This window comes from Strix uralensis, chromosome 1, assembly GCF_047716275.1.
Source record: "Strix uralensis isolate ZFMK-TIS-50842 chromosome 1, bStrUra1, whole genome shotgun sequence".
Lineage (NCBI taxonomy): Eukaryota > Metazoa > Chordata > Aves > Strigiformes > Strigidae > Strix > Strix uralensis.
The window spans coordinates 32,528,059-32,542,390 of record NC_133972.1 but is presented as its reverse complement, the minus strand read 5'-3'; the positions used below and the strand labels follow the sequence as shown (position 1 = coordinate 32,542,390).

The 14,332-nt window shown below is 40.3% G+C and overlaps 1 protein-coding gene and 1 long non-coding RNA gene across 4 annotated transcripts in view; one reads left to right on the top strand and one right to left on the bottom strand.

The window, feature by feature from the left end:
- Nucleotides 1-14,332, top strand: part of GALNT15 (polypeptide N-acetylgalactosaminyltransferase 15) — a 29,995-nt gene that overhangs the window by 11,723 nt on the left and 3,940 nt on the right. For all 3 annotated transcript variants that reach the window (XM_074861533.1, XM_074861543.1, XM_074861551.1), the window contains 6 exons: nucleotides 4,998-5,165; nucleotides 5,772-5,889; nucleotides 6,680-6,874; nucleotides 11,149-11,280; nucleotides 12,358-12,459; nucleotides 13,324-13,464. In XM_074861533.1, the coding sequence (XP_074717634.1) occupies nucleotides 4,998-5,165; nucleotides 5,772-5,889; nucleotides 6,680-6,874; nucleotides 11,149-11,280; nucleotides 12,358-12,459; nucleotides 13,324-13,464 (856 nt within the window). The remainder of the gene's footprint in view (nucleotides 1-4,997; nucleotides 5,166-5,771; nucleotides 5,890-6,679; nucleotides 6,875-11,148; nucleotides 11,281-12,357; nucleotides 12,460-13,323; nucleotides 13,465-14,332) is intronic.
- On the bottom strand, nucleotides 6,885-13,315 carry LOC141940544 (uncharacterized). The gene is made up of 4 exons (XR_012628010.1): nucleotides 12,398-13,315; nucleotides 12,167-12,228; nucleotides 9,746-9,922; nucleotides 6,885-7,851 (listed from the first exon to the last, which is right to left on the bottom strand). It is a non-coding gene; the product is annotated as an uncharacterized LOC141940544 (long non-coding RNA).

The window sequence follows — 14,332 nt, the reverse complement described above, 5'->3', positions numbered from 1 at the left end:
AAACAGTGACCACCATGCTGAAGCAGGATGATTTAAAAAAAAAAAAAAAAGATCCAAAGTGTGATTCCTGAGAATACTGAGAATACTGCATGAAAACAAAATGAGCCTTGTTTATACCCTTGACAAGGAATTCCACCTCTAAAAAAGGCATGGGCACCATGACCATGACAGAGAGGTGGCTTGCAAAGGGATAGCTTGCCCTTAGGACCTTTCCCCTGCTCCTCGTTGGAAGGGCTGTTTCCCTCTGTGCTGGTGCACTGCCTATACTGCAGCTCAAATATTACGTTAGGAAACAGAAGCCTGTGATGTTATTAAAAGAAGCCTATCTGGTTTCTAAAATTCAAAGTGCCTCTTTCTAGCACTATGATTCTAGGTCTCTAATGAAAACGCTGTCAAACTGAATAACAAGTGAACATAACAATGGAAAGTTATCTGCTGTTTGCTCCCATTCAGGAGTGAATGGGAGCCTCTGCTTGCAGATACAGGAATAGAAACAGAGTTCTGCTGTCCAGAAAATTTTCATGTGGTTCTAGTTTTATGGTAATACACTAGAGAGAAGGGAAATATTTTGCACCACAGCTCCTTCATCTCTTTTCATCTGATTCTCCACTTCTCAGTGGCCCATACCCCATCTTTTCAAGCTACCAAATACATAAGCCATCTGTTTTCTACCCTCTCACAGGCCCAGGGAAGCATGATGTTATCCGTCCAGAGCCTACACAACCCCAGCATCTGAGCATGCATTTCCGTACTATTTTCCTTGTTTTGAAAACCTTCCATATACTTCACATATAACAGCCTGCTTCTTGGGACTTCTCTTTTTGCCTGATCCTTTTATATCCTCCATTTGTCAATAGCAGTCATTTCAAATTCAGTAAATTAATGTTCTGCATTTACACGGTATGCTATGTGAAGATACGCTATCTCTTTGCAATCTGTCACAGTTGATCAGGATCAGTAGGTGACCTATTTTAAAGAAGTTGAGGTAAAGAAACTGAAGATTAGACGCTAAAGCCAAAAGCAAATATTACTGCCAAAAGAAGGGGCAGTGAGGATTTAGGCATGATTCATGGCACAGTGCCCTGACTGTCCAGTGTAAAAAGGTATTCATCACTCCCACAGATTTTGGTAACCACATACAAATTTGTGTATTTTAACAAAAAAGACAGGTTCAAAAGATTTTTTTTTTTAAATAAAACATTCCCTTAGCACTATTCCGTAGCAGAGATTTGAATTATATGTTTTGTGCTTAGCGTATGAGTAGTCCATCAGTTCAAGGAGACTGTTCACATCCCCTAAGTTAGTCTGGAGTTGGTCTGTAAGGCAGCATTTAGGTAATCCTTTATACCATAGCTTTAACATCCCTGATTACTGCATTTTATCTTTTTATTAACCCTATCTCATTTCAAATGCTTCACATTACTATTTCCCTGAAGACTTCAGCCAGCCAGCAAGGTGCTTTCACTGAAAATGCAGTGTGCTGTGGAACCAGCTTGGGTTCTCAGTTACTTACTGAAGTTTTGACTACGTGCAGAGCCAGAGAACATGGACTGCCTGGATTTCCTAGCTATCTAATTTTTGCAGGGAATGACCCACTCTGAAACTGGTTGAGGGAAATACATAGTTTTCATGGCTTGGTTTTTTTTTTTGTTCCTTCTTATTTAAAGGGGGTTTTAAACAGATTAAAATCTGTTCCCTTCCTACCAAAAGAAAGTATAAATCAATAAAAAACACTTTCAAGAAACAGTGTATCTAAAATGTCAAAACAGATGTGTTAATTAAATCTTCTTCTTCTCATGTTACTTATTCTAAAAATAGAAAAGAACATAATGTCCATGGTGACTGTAAAGGGTCATGGGAAGACATTCCATTTGCAATTGTATTTGGTTGAAAAATCCCAAACCAGGAAATTGTTCTTGTTTGGGTTGCTCTTTTTCATGGAATTGTGACCTTTTGTAGTTCATGTGTGTTCCAAGCATTTGAAATATTCACAAATTAGTCAAACTAGCCTTGCTGCTAGTTGTATTCAAATTTCCTGTTTTTTCCTTTCCTTGGATTCCACAGAGTAAAATTAGCAGTAGTTTGCCAGTGTGTATTTCATTTCAAAATGCTGAGAAGCTGCTGACTGTCTGCCAGTTATCCAGTTAAAAACAAAAAGAATAGCTAGGAACATCTTCCAACTTTCAATTACCTTCTGCTGCAAATCTGCATTTAGAACGACACAAACATCAAACCATCAGTGAATATGCAGAAAACAGATCTTTTATTAAAAAAAGCATTAATAGCAAAAGATATGTAAAGCACTGCTTGATTAAGATTAAAATTGGACATTGACCAGTTTTCACATAAGATAAAGTTACTGGATTCCTCTATTTCAGATCAGAAAGCTACTCCCAATATTTAAAGTTTTAAGAGTTCGATAGTGGCAACAAATTTAAGGTGGATCCAAGAAGAAGAACAGGTTTTAAATGACTGATATGATATGAAAATGTAGGATAGTCTGAAATGTCTGGATCATCTGATCCAGCATATATCTGATCCAGAACATATCTGAGCGTAACTGAGTATCCGCATTGTCTCTGTCTGAACTATCTTGAATATGCATGTGTGATCTAGTCTCATGGTCAAGGTTTTTTGAATGGTTTAGTCTACATTGCCTCCTCTGGCACTCAAGCACGCCCTCCTGCTATTTCCCTCTTGACTCTGAAATTGTAAAATAAACTAACCTGGGATCAGTAGTTCCTCGGTCCTGCGGAATGAGAATGGATAAACAAGTAGCAATAGATAGCACCCATTTCAACAAGTAGCAACAAACTGTGGTTGGGAAGTACACAACTCCAGCTGCACTCCTAACCAGACAGTTGTCAGAGATACTTGTACAGTGGAGAATGCAGCAGGCTGTAAAAAGTACAATTACAGTGACTTTTCATTTTTTGAAGTTTAGTCATATAAAATCCATTTAACTTGTTAGATGGATTTTTCTCAGCATATCAAAGAAAAAACACCTGCTTGTGTGAGTCCATCAGGACACTAACTTTTAGTAACTTCCAGAAGCAGTTAGTTTCCTTTTCATACTGTTAGTGAGTGAAGGTTAAATACAGCTTTCAGTAGAAAGGCTCCTGCTGGCTTGAGTTTGAGGTGGTTGCTCCTGCCCTGGATACAAAACTATCACAGGGGTATCATCAAGAGAATCAGGGGAGAATATCAGCTTTATTCTTTTTTGTATAATTTCTTTCCATTTCTTTTTGAGTCCTGTGGGAGAATGACAGCAAATGACTGACTTAATGTATATGCCTACAAATGTTGCAGGTGATCATAAAATCTTCTCATCTATTTGTAAACCCAATGCTTGTTTCTAAGAGTGCCTATTATTACATATTACAAAAACTGGTTTTACACCTGGATGGAGAAATATAATCACTTCTCCATTTTAAATCTTTCTGCCTTTAGCTCATCATAGGACAGTCTGCTCTTATTAGGAAACAAAGGAATAATGAGTCATTTTAACGCTATCCTCTGCATAGTTCATACAATTCACTGACAATCAGTAGTCTCTGTTTCTCCATGGACTTCTAAAATTCTCTACAGGAAATGGCAACTGTGATAAAACAAAATTTGGAGTTTCCCCCACCCTGATACTGAAAAAAACATTACTCTAGTGATTGTAAAGGCAGAGAAGATATGTCAAGATTACATTAACATCACCCAGAGCTACCATCTTCATCAGCTGGTTCTGGTCTCTGCTGTAGGAAAGTACAAAGGGCTCACTGCATTGGAGACTTCTGAGATGACCTTTCTTCATTGACGGTATTATGTTTTAAGTGTATTTCTCTCAAGAGTGATCTCTGACCAACATATAAATCTTTAAAAGAGGAGATAAAACCTTCTACTTCTTGCCCCAAAATTGACCATTTAATTTCTCTCTCTCAGTTGTAACAAGAAGTTATTTTCTAGGAAGAGGGCTACTTCAGAATAATTTCCTATATGGATACTCTTAGTCTAGAACAAGAGTAATTTTTCCCAGTGTACTTTCATCCCCAGTAACTGTTACTGATTTTTCTCCAGAGGACCTTCTGTCTATAGGCAAGCCCTTACACTGAGACCAGAGACCATCCTTTTTGCATAACAGAGAAGAAATGGATGATATTGTTTTTCCTGAAATCCCTAACACCATTGCATTTATACTCTGAAAATTTCCAAATGTGATACATCATTGACCTGAAAACAAGGAATGCTCGTGGCTTTTCTGAACTACCAGTTAATTCCAAGATAATGTACAAGCACACTGTGAAATACCGTGACATGTTCACCATGGGGAAGTGTCTAATACCTCTTCGCAGACTAATCCGAATTTAACTCGTTAGAAATGAATTGGAGGATTGCTGCTTACAGTGCAATGGCTCTGTTCTGGCACTTAAAAGTAGATTCCACACTGTGACAGTGCATTTGCAAGAGCATTTTAAGCTTGTGATAAAATACAAACAGAAACTGGCTTATGAACTCAGCGATAAATGCTTTTTGCAGAACAAAATAAAGATAAGTGCACTCTTCATTGGCCTGAAGTGACAAACTCATGAAGTGTGTGGAACGTCTACAGGAAAATCAAAGGATGGTAAAGTGTGTGAGGCCAAAATAACCTTTTGCTATAAACTTTGCATCCATGCAGAGCCTTTAGCATCAGAGGCTGGGGCCTCTGTGTGAAATAGCTTTATAAGAATACTGATGGTTAACTTGTAGCAAGAATCTGAGTAGCGTTAAATGACAATGCAAGGTACAGGTTATCAATAAATTACTGATCTTTAGATTGCTCACTGCAGGTTCAGTATTCCCATGCACTGAGCACCTGAGCTTCTATCAGCAAGGAAAATAAGGGCACTCAACATCTAGAGAAGTGCTTGTGCTTGACAGTGTCAAAAAGGAGAACCACTGTTTACTAACAGAGTAGTGAGCTTAATTTGTGCTTTGGCTTTGAAAATAAATTATATTGTCTTTTTCAGAAACAGTGTCGTCTCCCCTGTCATAGATGTCATAGACTGGAAGACTTTTCAGTACTATCACTCTGTGGGCCTGCATAGAGGTGTTTTTGACTGGAAACTAGATTTTCATTGGGAACCTGTGCCAGAGCATGAAGAGAAGGTACGACAGTCTCCCATCAGCCCTATCAGGTAACAGTCCATCAGCCAATATGCCTCCACTAAGCTCAGCAGCAAAACTGTACAATTTGGGTCATCTTCCAGCTAACAGAAGAGAGACGTGGTTACTTGCATATGCTCAGTTAATGTTTTTTGAAGGGATAGGTTTTTGGCTTACACTGAGTTTATTTGGCCTTTAGTAATCATTCTAACTAGATTGCAGTCATACTTTCAACATGACAAATATTTTCCACAAATTGAGACAACTTGTACACAACCTGACCAGACAAGGTGTGGAGGTTTGTAGGGAAACCAAAAGATGGATCATGCAGAGTTAAAAGAGACGTCTTGATCATGATCTGTTTGTCTGTTATTTTGGGTGTATATCTATGTAACATTTCCCACTGTTCTGAGCTTTATTTAATAATTCAGCTCTTGGCTCCCTTCCCCAAGCAAATCCTAGAATTCAGTTCCAGTTGTTCTTTCTTTGGGTTAGATAATTAATTTATTCAAGCTTATGTGGAGTAGCATTCAATCATTTTGCAATACTACCTCTATGGAAATGGTAGGATTTTCATCCTTCACATAATTCCCTATCCAAAACTGAAGGTGTTCACTTCCAAACTGTTTTCTACATAGGAGTCCTGTGGTAGCTGGTGCAGTGGTGGCCATGGATCGACATTACTTCCAAAACACTGGAGCTTATGATTCTGACATGACCATGTGGGGAGCAGAAAATCTGGAGCTATCTATAAGGGTAAGAATTTTAAGTAAAACATCAAGCTGTGGTAACTATGGGGCTTTTAAGGAACCTGAATGAAAAGGCAAGAAGCTATTTATAAAAGCAATTAAGTGCAGAATTGTCTTGAGGCATGGAGAATATCACTTTCCTCGCAGAAATCTCTCCCCATGCTCTGTGATCTGTCAGGACTATACAAGAACATGCAGCTGCTGAGAGTTAGGAGCATTATGTCAGGAGAAGGAAGTTTCACCGACTATCACTATCTGCCTGAGGACAGAGTCACTGGTTTTGGCACCTTCTGAAAGCTGACTTTTCTTTTTTGGCATGTAACATGCACCAAAGGGAGAGTAGCTTTATTTCTTTGCCAACCTGTAGTTTTAATACCAAATTGTTTATATTAAATTGTTTGCATTGATATTTGCTGAATACAAAGAGTGCATGATATTAAAAAGCAATGACAATTGTAGACACAAAGAGTACAGAGTCTTTAATGTCCCAGACAAAAGAAGGTGCGCCCCCAGGCCTCTTCACTCCACTGCACTGTTTGTGCACAGAAAAACATAAAAGCATATGAGTAGCCATACTGGGTCAAATCAAAGGTCTGTCTTGCCCAGTATCTTCTCTGCGTCTCTGTATCTGTGGGGAACAAGTGTATGAAGAAGCACATAATAATACTCTTGCTGTTTCCAGCAATGTGTAGATTAGGATTTCCTGAGGCAGAATCTATAGTAAAGGAGCTTCTCCTTTTTAGATAAAGGTAATCTAAATAAGGTAATCTCTTTTTGTTCTTTCACCTGTGTTTCAGACCTGGCTCTGTGGTGGCTCTGTAGAAATTATTCCATGCTCCCGAGTTGGGCATGTCTATCGAAGTCACTTTCCCCGTGCTTTCTCCTATGAAGAGGCCATTGTGAGGAACAAAATCCGAATAGCAGAGACCTGGCTGGGCTCTTTTAAAGAGAACTTCTACAAGCATGACACAGTGGCTTTCTTAATCAGCAAGGTAAAGACATCTGTAGCAGTTTGTTTCTGAGGCAAGGAGCATGTTGAGGTAGGGGGTGGAATAGAGGCGGGGGTGTCTGTGTGCAGTCAAACATTCAGTGTGCATGGTGCTGGGGATAGTCTTCTTATGAAACCTTCCAGTGGAAGAGCTGTCAGATCAGGAAGGAGAGAAACTTGTGCCTCAGAGTTGTTTGCTGAAGTTATCAAATCTCTTAGAGTATGACTCTTTCTCCAGATAACTCCTTCTTCAGCTTGCCTGACAAGCTGTGATTTATTTTCCACCGATAGTACATGGAGAATTGGAGTGCGTCTGAAGTGGAAGCCAGTAGCACTGTGTGCTCGAAGCGCCCTCCTAGAGGACTCGTTCTTCATTACTGAAGCTCTTCCTCATGTGATTCATGAGGATATTCAGTAATATTCATGGGCACGTGGCAAACTGTGGTGTCTCTTGTACTGGAAGGGAACATATCTGAGTGGTCTAGTGACAAAAAAGGTGATTTTTTTTCCTGAACTGACAGATGTCCAGAAGCAACTGTCTGTAACTGAGAAAGTCAGATCTCAACATAGCCACTATTTACAAGTTACTTTTTCAGCAGAAGCATCACAGAGGCAGCAATATGGCCTCCAGGGATTTGGATTCCCAGCAACCTGTACACTAAGACAGGCTTGCAGCCAGGTGTGTGGCGTAGCCCTGGCATGCAGCCACGCTTGAACCATCTGCAGGCTACACACCATCCAACAACTACAGAACAGCCACACTTGTTTTAAAGCCACTGTATAATCCATGGCAGATCAGGATCAGTCAAGGGACTGTATATCCCATGTATTACAAACCAGTGGATATTTGTTTATTGGGAGTCATGCAGCTGTGGTTAATGTTGTTAATGTTAGGCTGTTAATGATGTGAAGTTCTTAATGTTGCTGCAGTTCTCAGGAATTCTCTGGCTCCAATACCTTTTCTTGTAACAGTATCCTGTCCTACAAGGCAGAGGGCAAACTTGTGAGCAGTTGTGAATGAAAACATGTAATTCATCTTCTTGTTCATTTAACAATGCCATGCTTTTAAGAAGAAAAAGATTCACTGAAAACAGTTTGGCAGATCATGGGTAGGTGGTGTGCTAAGTTCCCCATTCAGTTTTGCTCTTGCATTTGAGTCCTGCATGCCTCAGTCATTGCAGTGCTGGCCATTGTCTAAGCAAGGCAGATACAGCAGGAGCTGCACTGTAGTGGGGAGAGGAAAAGGGCCCTGCTTTAGCGTGACTTCTCGCTTGTCACCTAGTCTGACCTTACAGTCCACCAGTGGATCTGCCTCTCCAGTCAGCCTGCTATGCTAATCCTAGAGTCTGAAGCTATCACATTCCTTTTTTGATTCTATTTCCACTTTTTAAAAAAGCTTCTCCCTCCTTGTCTGTGTTGTAGGTTTGAACTCCGCTGTCCAGAAGTTCAGCAATTGACACACAAGGGTTACAGTCATGGAATTGCAAGGAGGATGCTAGGCCAAGTCTTTTAAGATGGGCAGTTAGGTCTTTAAATCATGTAATAATATCCTGAAGTTCTTTCTTGTCAACTCAGAAGCAATTTTCTGTACTAAACACTACAGCCATCAGTGATACAGTTTACTAGCTCTAAGCACCATGACCTTTTGCCTGAGAGTTTATTCTAGCCAGAATACTTTTAGTACTCCTAAGTATGATGGTCCTTCAAATGATCAATTTTACAATCTCTGTGCTCGGCATACCATAACATAAAAGGCCCTTTTCTCTGTTCCCTTCTTTCACAGCCAATATTTTCAGTATGTCAGTGCAGCGGGACGCTATTCAAAAGACACATGCAAGTAATGACATTATTGCTGCTCAGCTGCAGATGGGCCCCATGGGGATTTATTGCACTGAGAGGGGGAGCACGGCAAAAATGTCCATGAGCCTTGGTCGCTGCCATTGCCCACTGCAGCAAATAACTAGTGATCCCCGTTTTGGTGGCTTTAGAAGTCTTTGCGTTTTATGGTCTGCATCGCATCCTGCACAGGATGCCCATGGCATGAGTGTTAATGCAGATGAATAAAGCTCTTCCCAGCTCTCTATTATTTCAGCCACTGTCTCTTTTTCTCGTTTTCTTGTGTGGCTTGTTTAGTTAATTTACAAGCACAGTTTCCTTTCAGATTGGTTTACATGGATAATGACTTTCTTTACATTATTTACACCATTTATTTGGTGTCAAATGCAGACTGTAACTAGTATGACAAAATGAGATTTACTGCCATTGCCTTCTTCAGCCAAAGCAGAGTCTCATGAGAAACATCTCTTTTTAGGGGAAGCATTTTACTTCTCTATTTCCCTTTTGCAAGAAAACCTCTTGGGGACAGGTTTGTGTGGTGCTGAATTGCATACTGAATCTTAAGACTGATACTAAACTATGAGGTTCTCTTTAACATATTGCAACTGTTGAGCTTTGCCTGTGCAGCTTACAGGGGCTGGCAAACACCGCCACGTGGCACGGCTGATCCCTGCCTTTAAAAACTGATACCTTTCCCTTGATCTCCAAGGCCCTTCATTTGTCAGCGTTTTCCAGGCATGTCGCCAAGTCCTTTTTTCTTTCTTATGGATGTAGAGAAATAGCTGGTCTGAGGAAAAGTTATTTACAGGCAATTCTTTGCTTATGTTACCAATTTTAATTTCTCATGTAGGAATCCAGACCAGTTTCCTGGAATCCAAAACTGCATTTTATAAAGTAGAAACGTGAAGGGGGAGATCTAGCGCTGGCAAGAAAGAGGAGAGACACTTTTAAGGGTGATGAGATATTTTTAGTATTTGGGCACTGAGAGATTTGGAAAAGTGTTTTGTGTGGTTTTGAAATGGAAGGATTAGACACTTACCTGCTTAGAGGTTTTCAGAACCCTGTTAGCTACCTTCAGTGCTAAATACCCTCAAATATTCAGACTGTCAGTCCTTTGCAGTGCAGATGCCCGTAGCTGCACCAAGGGTTGAAGGCACTTGTCTTTTTTCAGAACAGAGTTGCTACCAGGAAGGGTGAGAGTTGATTTTGTGTGTATCTAATTCAAGAAAACACATAAATCATAGGAAAGGGTTTATGCCTTTATAGCCGCAAAACACATTAACTTCCTAGATCTAGTAACTGTCAGATAATAATGTGATAGACTACATTTTGAGCTAAATTCTGTCATCACTTACATCCTCTGATCATGGAGGACTGACAATAACTGGGTAATTTGGGCTGTTAAAGGCCAAAAAAATGAATTTTAATCAGCAGGGCAAATTCTATACTGAATGTGCCCAGGTGGCCAAGAAAGCCAACAGCATCCTGGCTTGTATTAGAAATAGTGTGACCAGCAGAAGTAGGGAGGTGATAGTCCCCCTGCACTACACACCTTGAGTATTGTGTCCAGTTTTGGGCACCTCAATATGAGAGAGATATCAAGGTGCTGGAGTGAGTGCAGAGGAGGGCAACAAAGCTGGTGAAGGGTCTGGAGAATAAATCCTAAGAGGAGCGATTGAAGGAGCTGGGACTTTAGTTTGGAGAAGGCTAAGGGGAGACCTCATCACTCTCTACAACTACCTGAAAGGACATTGTAGAGAGGTGGTGCTGGTCTCTTCTCACAGGTAACTAGCGATAGAACAAGAGGGAATGGCTTTAAACTCCAACAGGGGAGGTTTAGACTGGACATTAGGAAAAAAATTTTCACAGAAAGAGTGGTCAGACAGTGGAATAGGCTGCCCAGGGAGGTGGTGGAGTCACCATCCCTGGATGTGTTAAAGGGTCGTTTAGATGAGATGTTGGGGGATATGGTGTAGGGGAGAACTTTGTAGAGTAGGGCTGATGGTTGGACTCGATGATCCCAGGGGTCTTTTCCAACCTGAATGATTCTGTGATTCTGTGAATAACAATCTATTACAATCCCACTGATTTCAGTGCAATAAATATCAGACTTGACCCCGACTTTTTTAATTAAAAAGATGACGACTGACTTATCTTGCAGTATAATAATCATTTTTAGAGGAAATACTTATTTTCACAGTGTATGATACTTCTGAAACATTTACTTCCATCACAATGCGAGGCTAAATGCTGGTTTAGCACAAAGTTGGAGGAAGGCTATAGCTGATCCTCCTCCTTTGCATACTAATGAGAGATATATCTCAATATCTATAACATGCAGGATAGAAGAGGTGATAGAAATAATTCCTATGTCATAATTTTCTAGCATCTCTAACACAAGTACACTGGTAACCTTGTTGCCCCTATGCTTTCTCCATAAAGGCAGAGAAGCCAGACTGCAATGAGCGCCTTCAGCTACAGAAGAGACTCGGCTGTAGAAATTTCCAATGGTTTGTATCAAATGTGTACCCTGAGCTCTCCCAACCTGAAGACACACCAAGATTCTCTGGCAAGGTAAGAGAAAACACACTATAAAGAATGATGAATGTTTTTGCATTGTTCAGAGACCCAGTATCCCTCCCATGTACTAAGTACTCAGTGAGCATAGAGTAAGAGACTGTTCCTGCTTTGAATAGTTTATTGTCCAAATAGACAATGCAACAAGGATGGGAAGAGAAAGAAAAGGACAGAGGAGACAAACAGCTAGTCCAAATTCTCGCATAAACATTGAAAGCCAGCCAGGAGCTGAACCCAGGTTGTCTGACTCAGTTCAGCACCACAGCTCAGAGGATCCTAACTTTAGGTTGTTTAGGTGCCATTCAAAAAGGAAAAGAATTGTGTTGCTTCATGCAGATGGTAACTGCAACAGCAGCTGAGATATCTCTGTGCTGGTCCATGTGCATGAAGAGAAAAAAGCACTTCTTCAGTCCTGCACTTCCCCCAGGGGCAGAGGTGGTAGCAATAGCAGTTCCTTGGCTGACTGTGTACAAGAGGCAATATTCTCAATGTTTTATTTTTAAAACACATAAATTAATAATTATCACTAGCTTAAATATGAATTTATTCCAGGCAGCCTTGCTGGAAGGGATTTTCCCCCAACAAGGCAACAAGGTCCACTAATTATGTCACACTCTGCTATCTGTAGACAGATTTTACTGTGTCCTTTTACTGTTTTGTCTGTTCTTTATTACCAAAGTTTGCTCAAGAAGAGTGTGGATCACAGGAATTGTCACATGGTTTTTCTTCTGGAATATCTTGGGTTTTTTCTGACTACAGTGTCCAGCTGAAGTGCAATTTCCATTAGCATAAACATTTTGACAGATTTCTTTTAACTATCATAATAGTTAAAACCAGAAGTGAGTATCTGTAACTTAAACAAAACTCACTGGGTAACACGGACCTTTAGGGAGACTCTGCCTCTTATATCAGGTCAGTTTGCAAGATCAGTATGCAAGATCTAGTCTGAAAGAAAAAAATATTGCATGAATTATGAGCAAAAACATAGAGTATAAAGAGATACAAAAAATTAGCTGAAGGATATTTTGTTTGTACCTGATTGCGCTTTATTTCAGTACAAACCTTTACTTACAGCTTTACAATACGGGTGTTGGCTTCTGTGCAGATTACAAACCTGGAAAAGCCATTGCAGAAGGCTCTATTGAACTCTCCCCTTGCAGTCACAGTCTCACCCAGGTACTGTATACTTCAAGTACATCGGCACTCTGTCAGATCTAGGGAACCATCCAGAAGACAGTCACTCCAACACGTATGTAAATGGCTGGGTTGATATTAGTGGAAATACTGATGTGTTCAAAATTAGGCATGTGCTAAGGCAATGATGCCCACTCTTCTGCAGCTGAGTGTCATTTAAAAAATGGCAATGTTCCATGTGTCACTGAGGGCAGATACCCACACTTTGCTTCAGCAGAAATCATGAAGTGCCTATTTGTTAGTATATTTGGTATTATCTGGAGAACAGAAAGCCTGAGAGTAAAAAGATATAACAATTCTAGAATAATGGGGATGGGTTTCCCCATTTAGTGCCTAAAACTTCAGTTTAGTGCCTAAACTGCAGTCAAAGACCAAAGGAAAATTGATGTAGACTCCCAAGCTGGCATTAGACTAGCAAGCTCATGCATTAAGAGAAGCCAAACCAATACAGATCGACTGCAGATATTTACTCCAAGTCCCAAGCAAGTTTTGCTGCTCGCACTGAGCTCAGGGTGAGCTGCAGGCACATTTCTAACTGCAATGTGTGTGGGCACTGTCAGAAACACTCTTCTGTTAAAATATTTATTAAACTAGAAAATTTTCTTATAGGATAGGTTTACTTTATAAATAATTACAGTCAACAAAGCCTTTCCTGAGGTAAATAGTCATGCCAGAATTAGCTAGTGGGGGGAATTGCTTTGCAGGGTCAAGGCTGTTGGGTCCCAGTCACTCCTGTTTGGGTTGCATCTTAACAAACATGAACAGGAAATTATTTTTGGAATTAGTATTTAAAAAATAATTGGGACGTCCTTCCATCATTGTTCAAACAAATCCTCCCTTTTCCAGTACTTTGAATATAACAGCATGAAGGAAATCCGGCTTGGTTCTGCTCCGCTGTTTTGCTTTGATGTCAGACATGGGAAGGTTATCCCTCAAAACTGTACAAAGGAGACAGACAACAGACAACAGCACTGGGATGTCCAGGAGGTCAGTAATGACTCTGCTGTGAGGGTAAGGCAGCTGACAGGGACTGTGGGATCACTGGGCAACTGACAGGATTCGTGTGTGGGGAAGGGACGAGATATTTGAAGGGCAAGTTTCACTTCTGTACCATTTTCACCCAGGAAATTTAGGATGCCTCTTGTCCATTTACACTGTCTTTGTGAAATAAATTTGGTTTAAAAATACAAATTACAAGAATCCTACCTAAATTCCTACGTCCTGTTTTACCTGTTTGTCTTACTGGCCTTATAGGAATAGAATCAGAATCAGTAGTTGTGAAAATAAGAGCAGGGCAAATCCTTGCCCATTTCTTTTGGATAGAGGAAGAGTCTGGAAATCCTGAACCCTCCCTTTGGGAGCAGGGCAAACATTAAAATTCCTCCTGCATTGTGAGAGAAAAGTAAACTTCCTAACAGAGGAATTCAGTGGACTGCACCCAGCAGAGCAGGAACTCGTCCACAAGACTGAAAAATGTCATGCTCTAGGACAGCCTGGGAAAATAGCAGTTACTGTAGTTGTAGGGATGCTGCAATCCTCTGGTACAGTTCCTACTGTAATTTGTTTTGGTTCCTAAGGGAAGCACTGGTCCTTTTGAAATTTTGTGGCCTGTAGTACTGTAGTTGATGCTGATGACAACCTGTACCCATAGGAAACAAATAGTGGTGGAAATGAGATTTATTGAATTATTCCTGTCAGCTTCGAAAGGAATTGTGAATACTCACCGTGCCCTAGGCTCAAAGCTAAATTTAGTCATTATGTTTAGAGCAATACTTTAAAAATTTTGAACAACCAGTCATTACTGGTGATCTATTGTATGTAAACCATTTCAGAAACATGGCCTAGCTTTTACTGG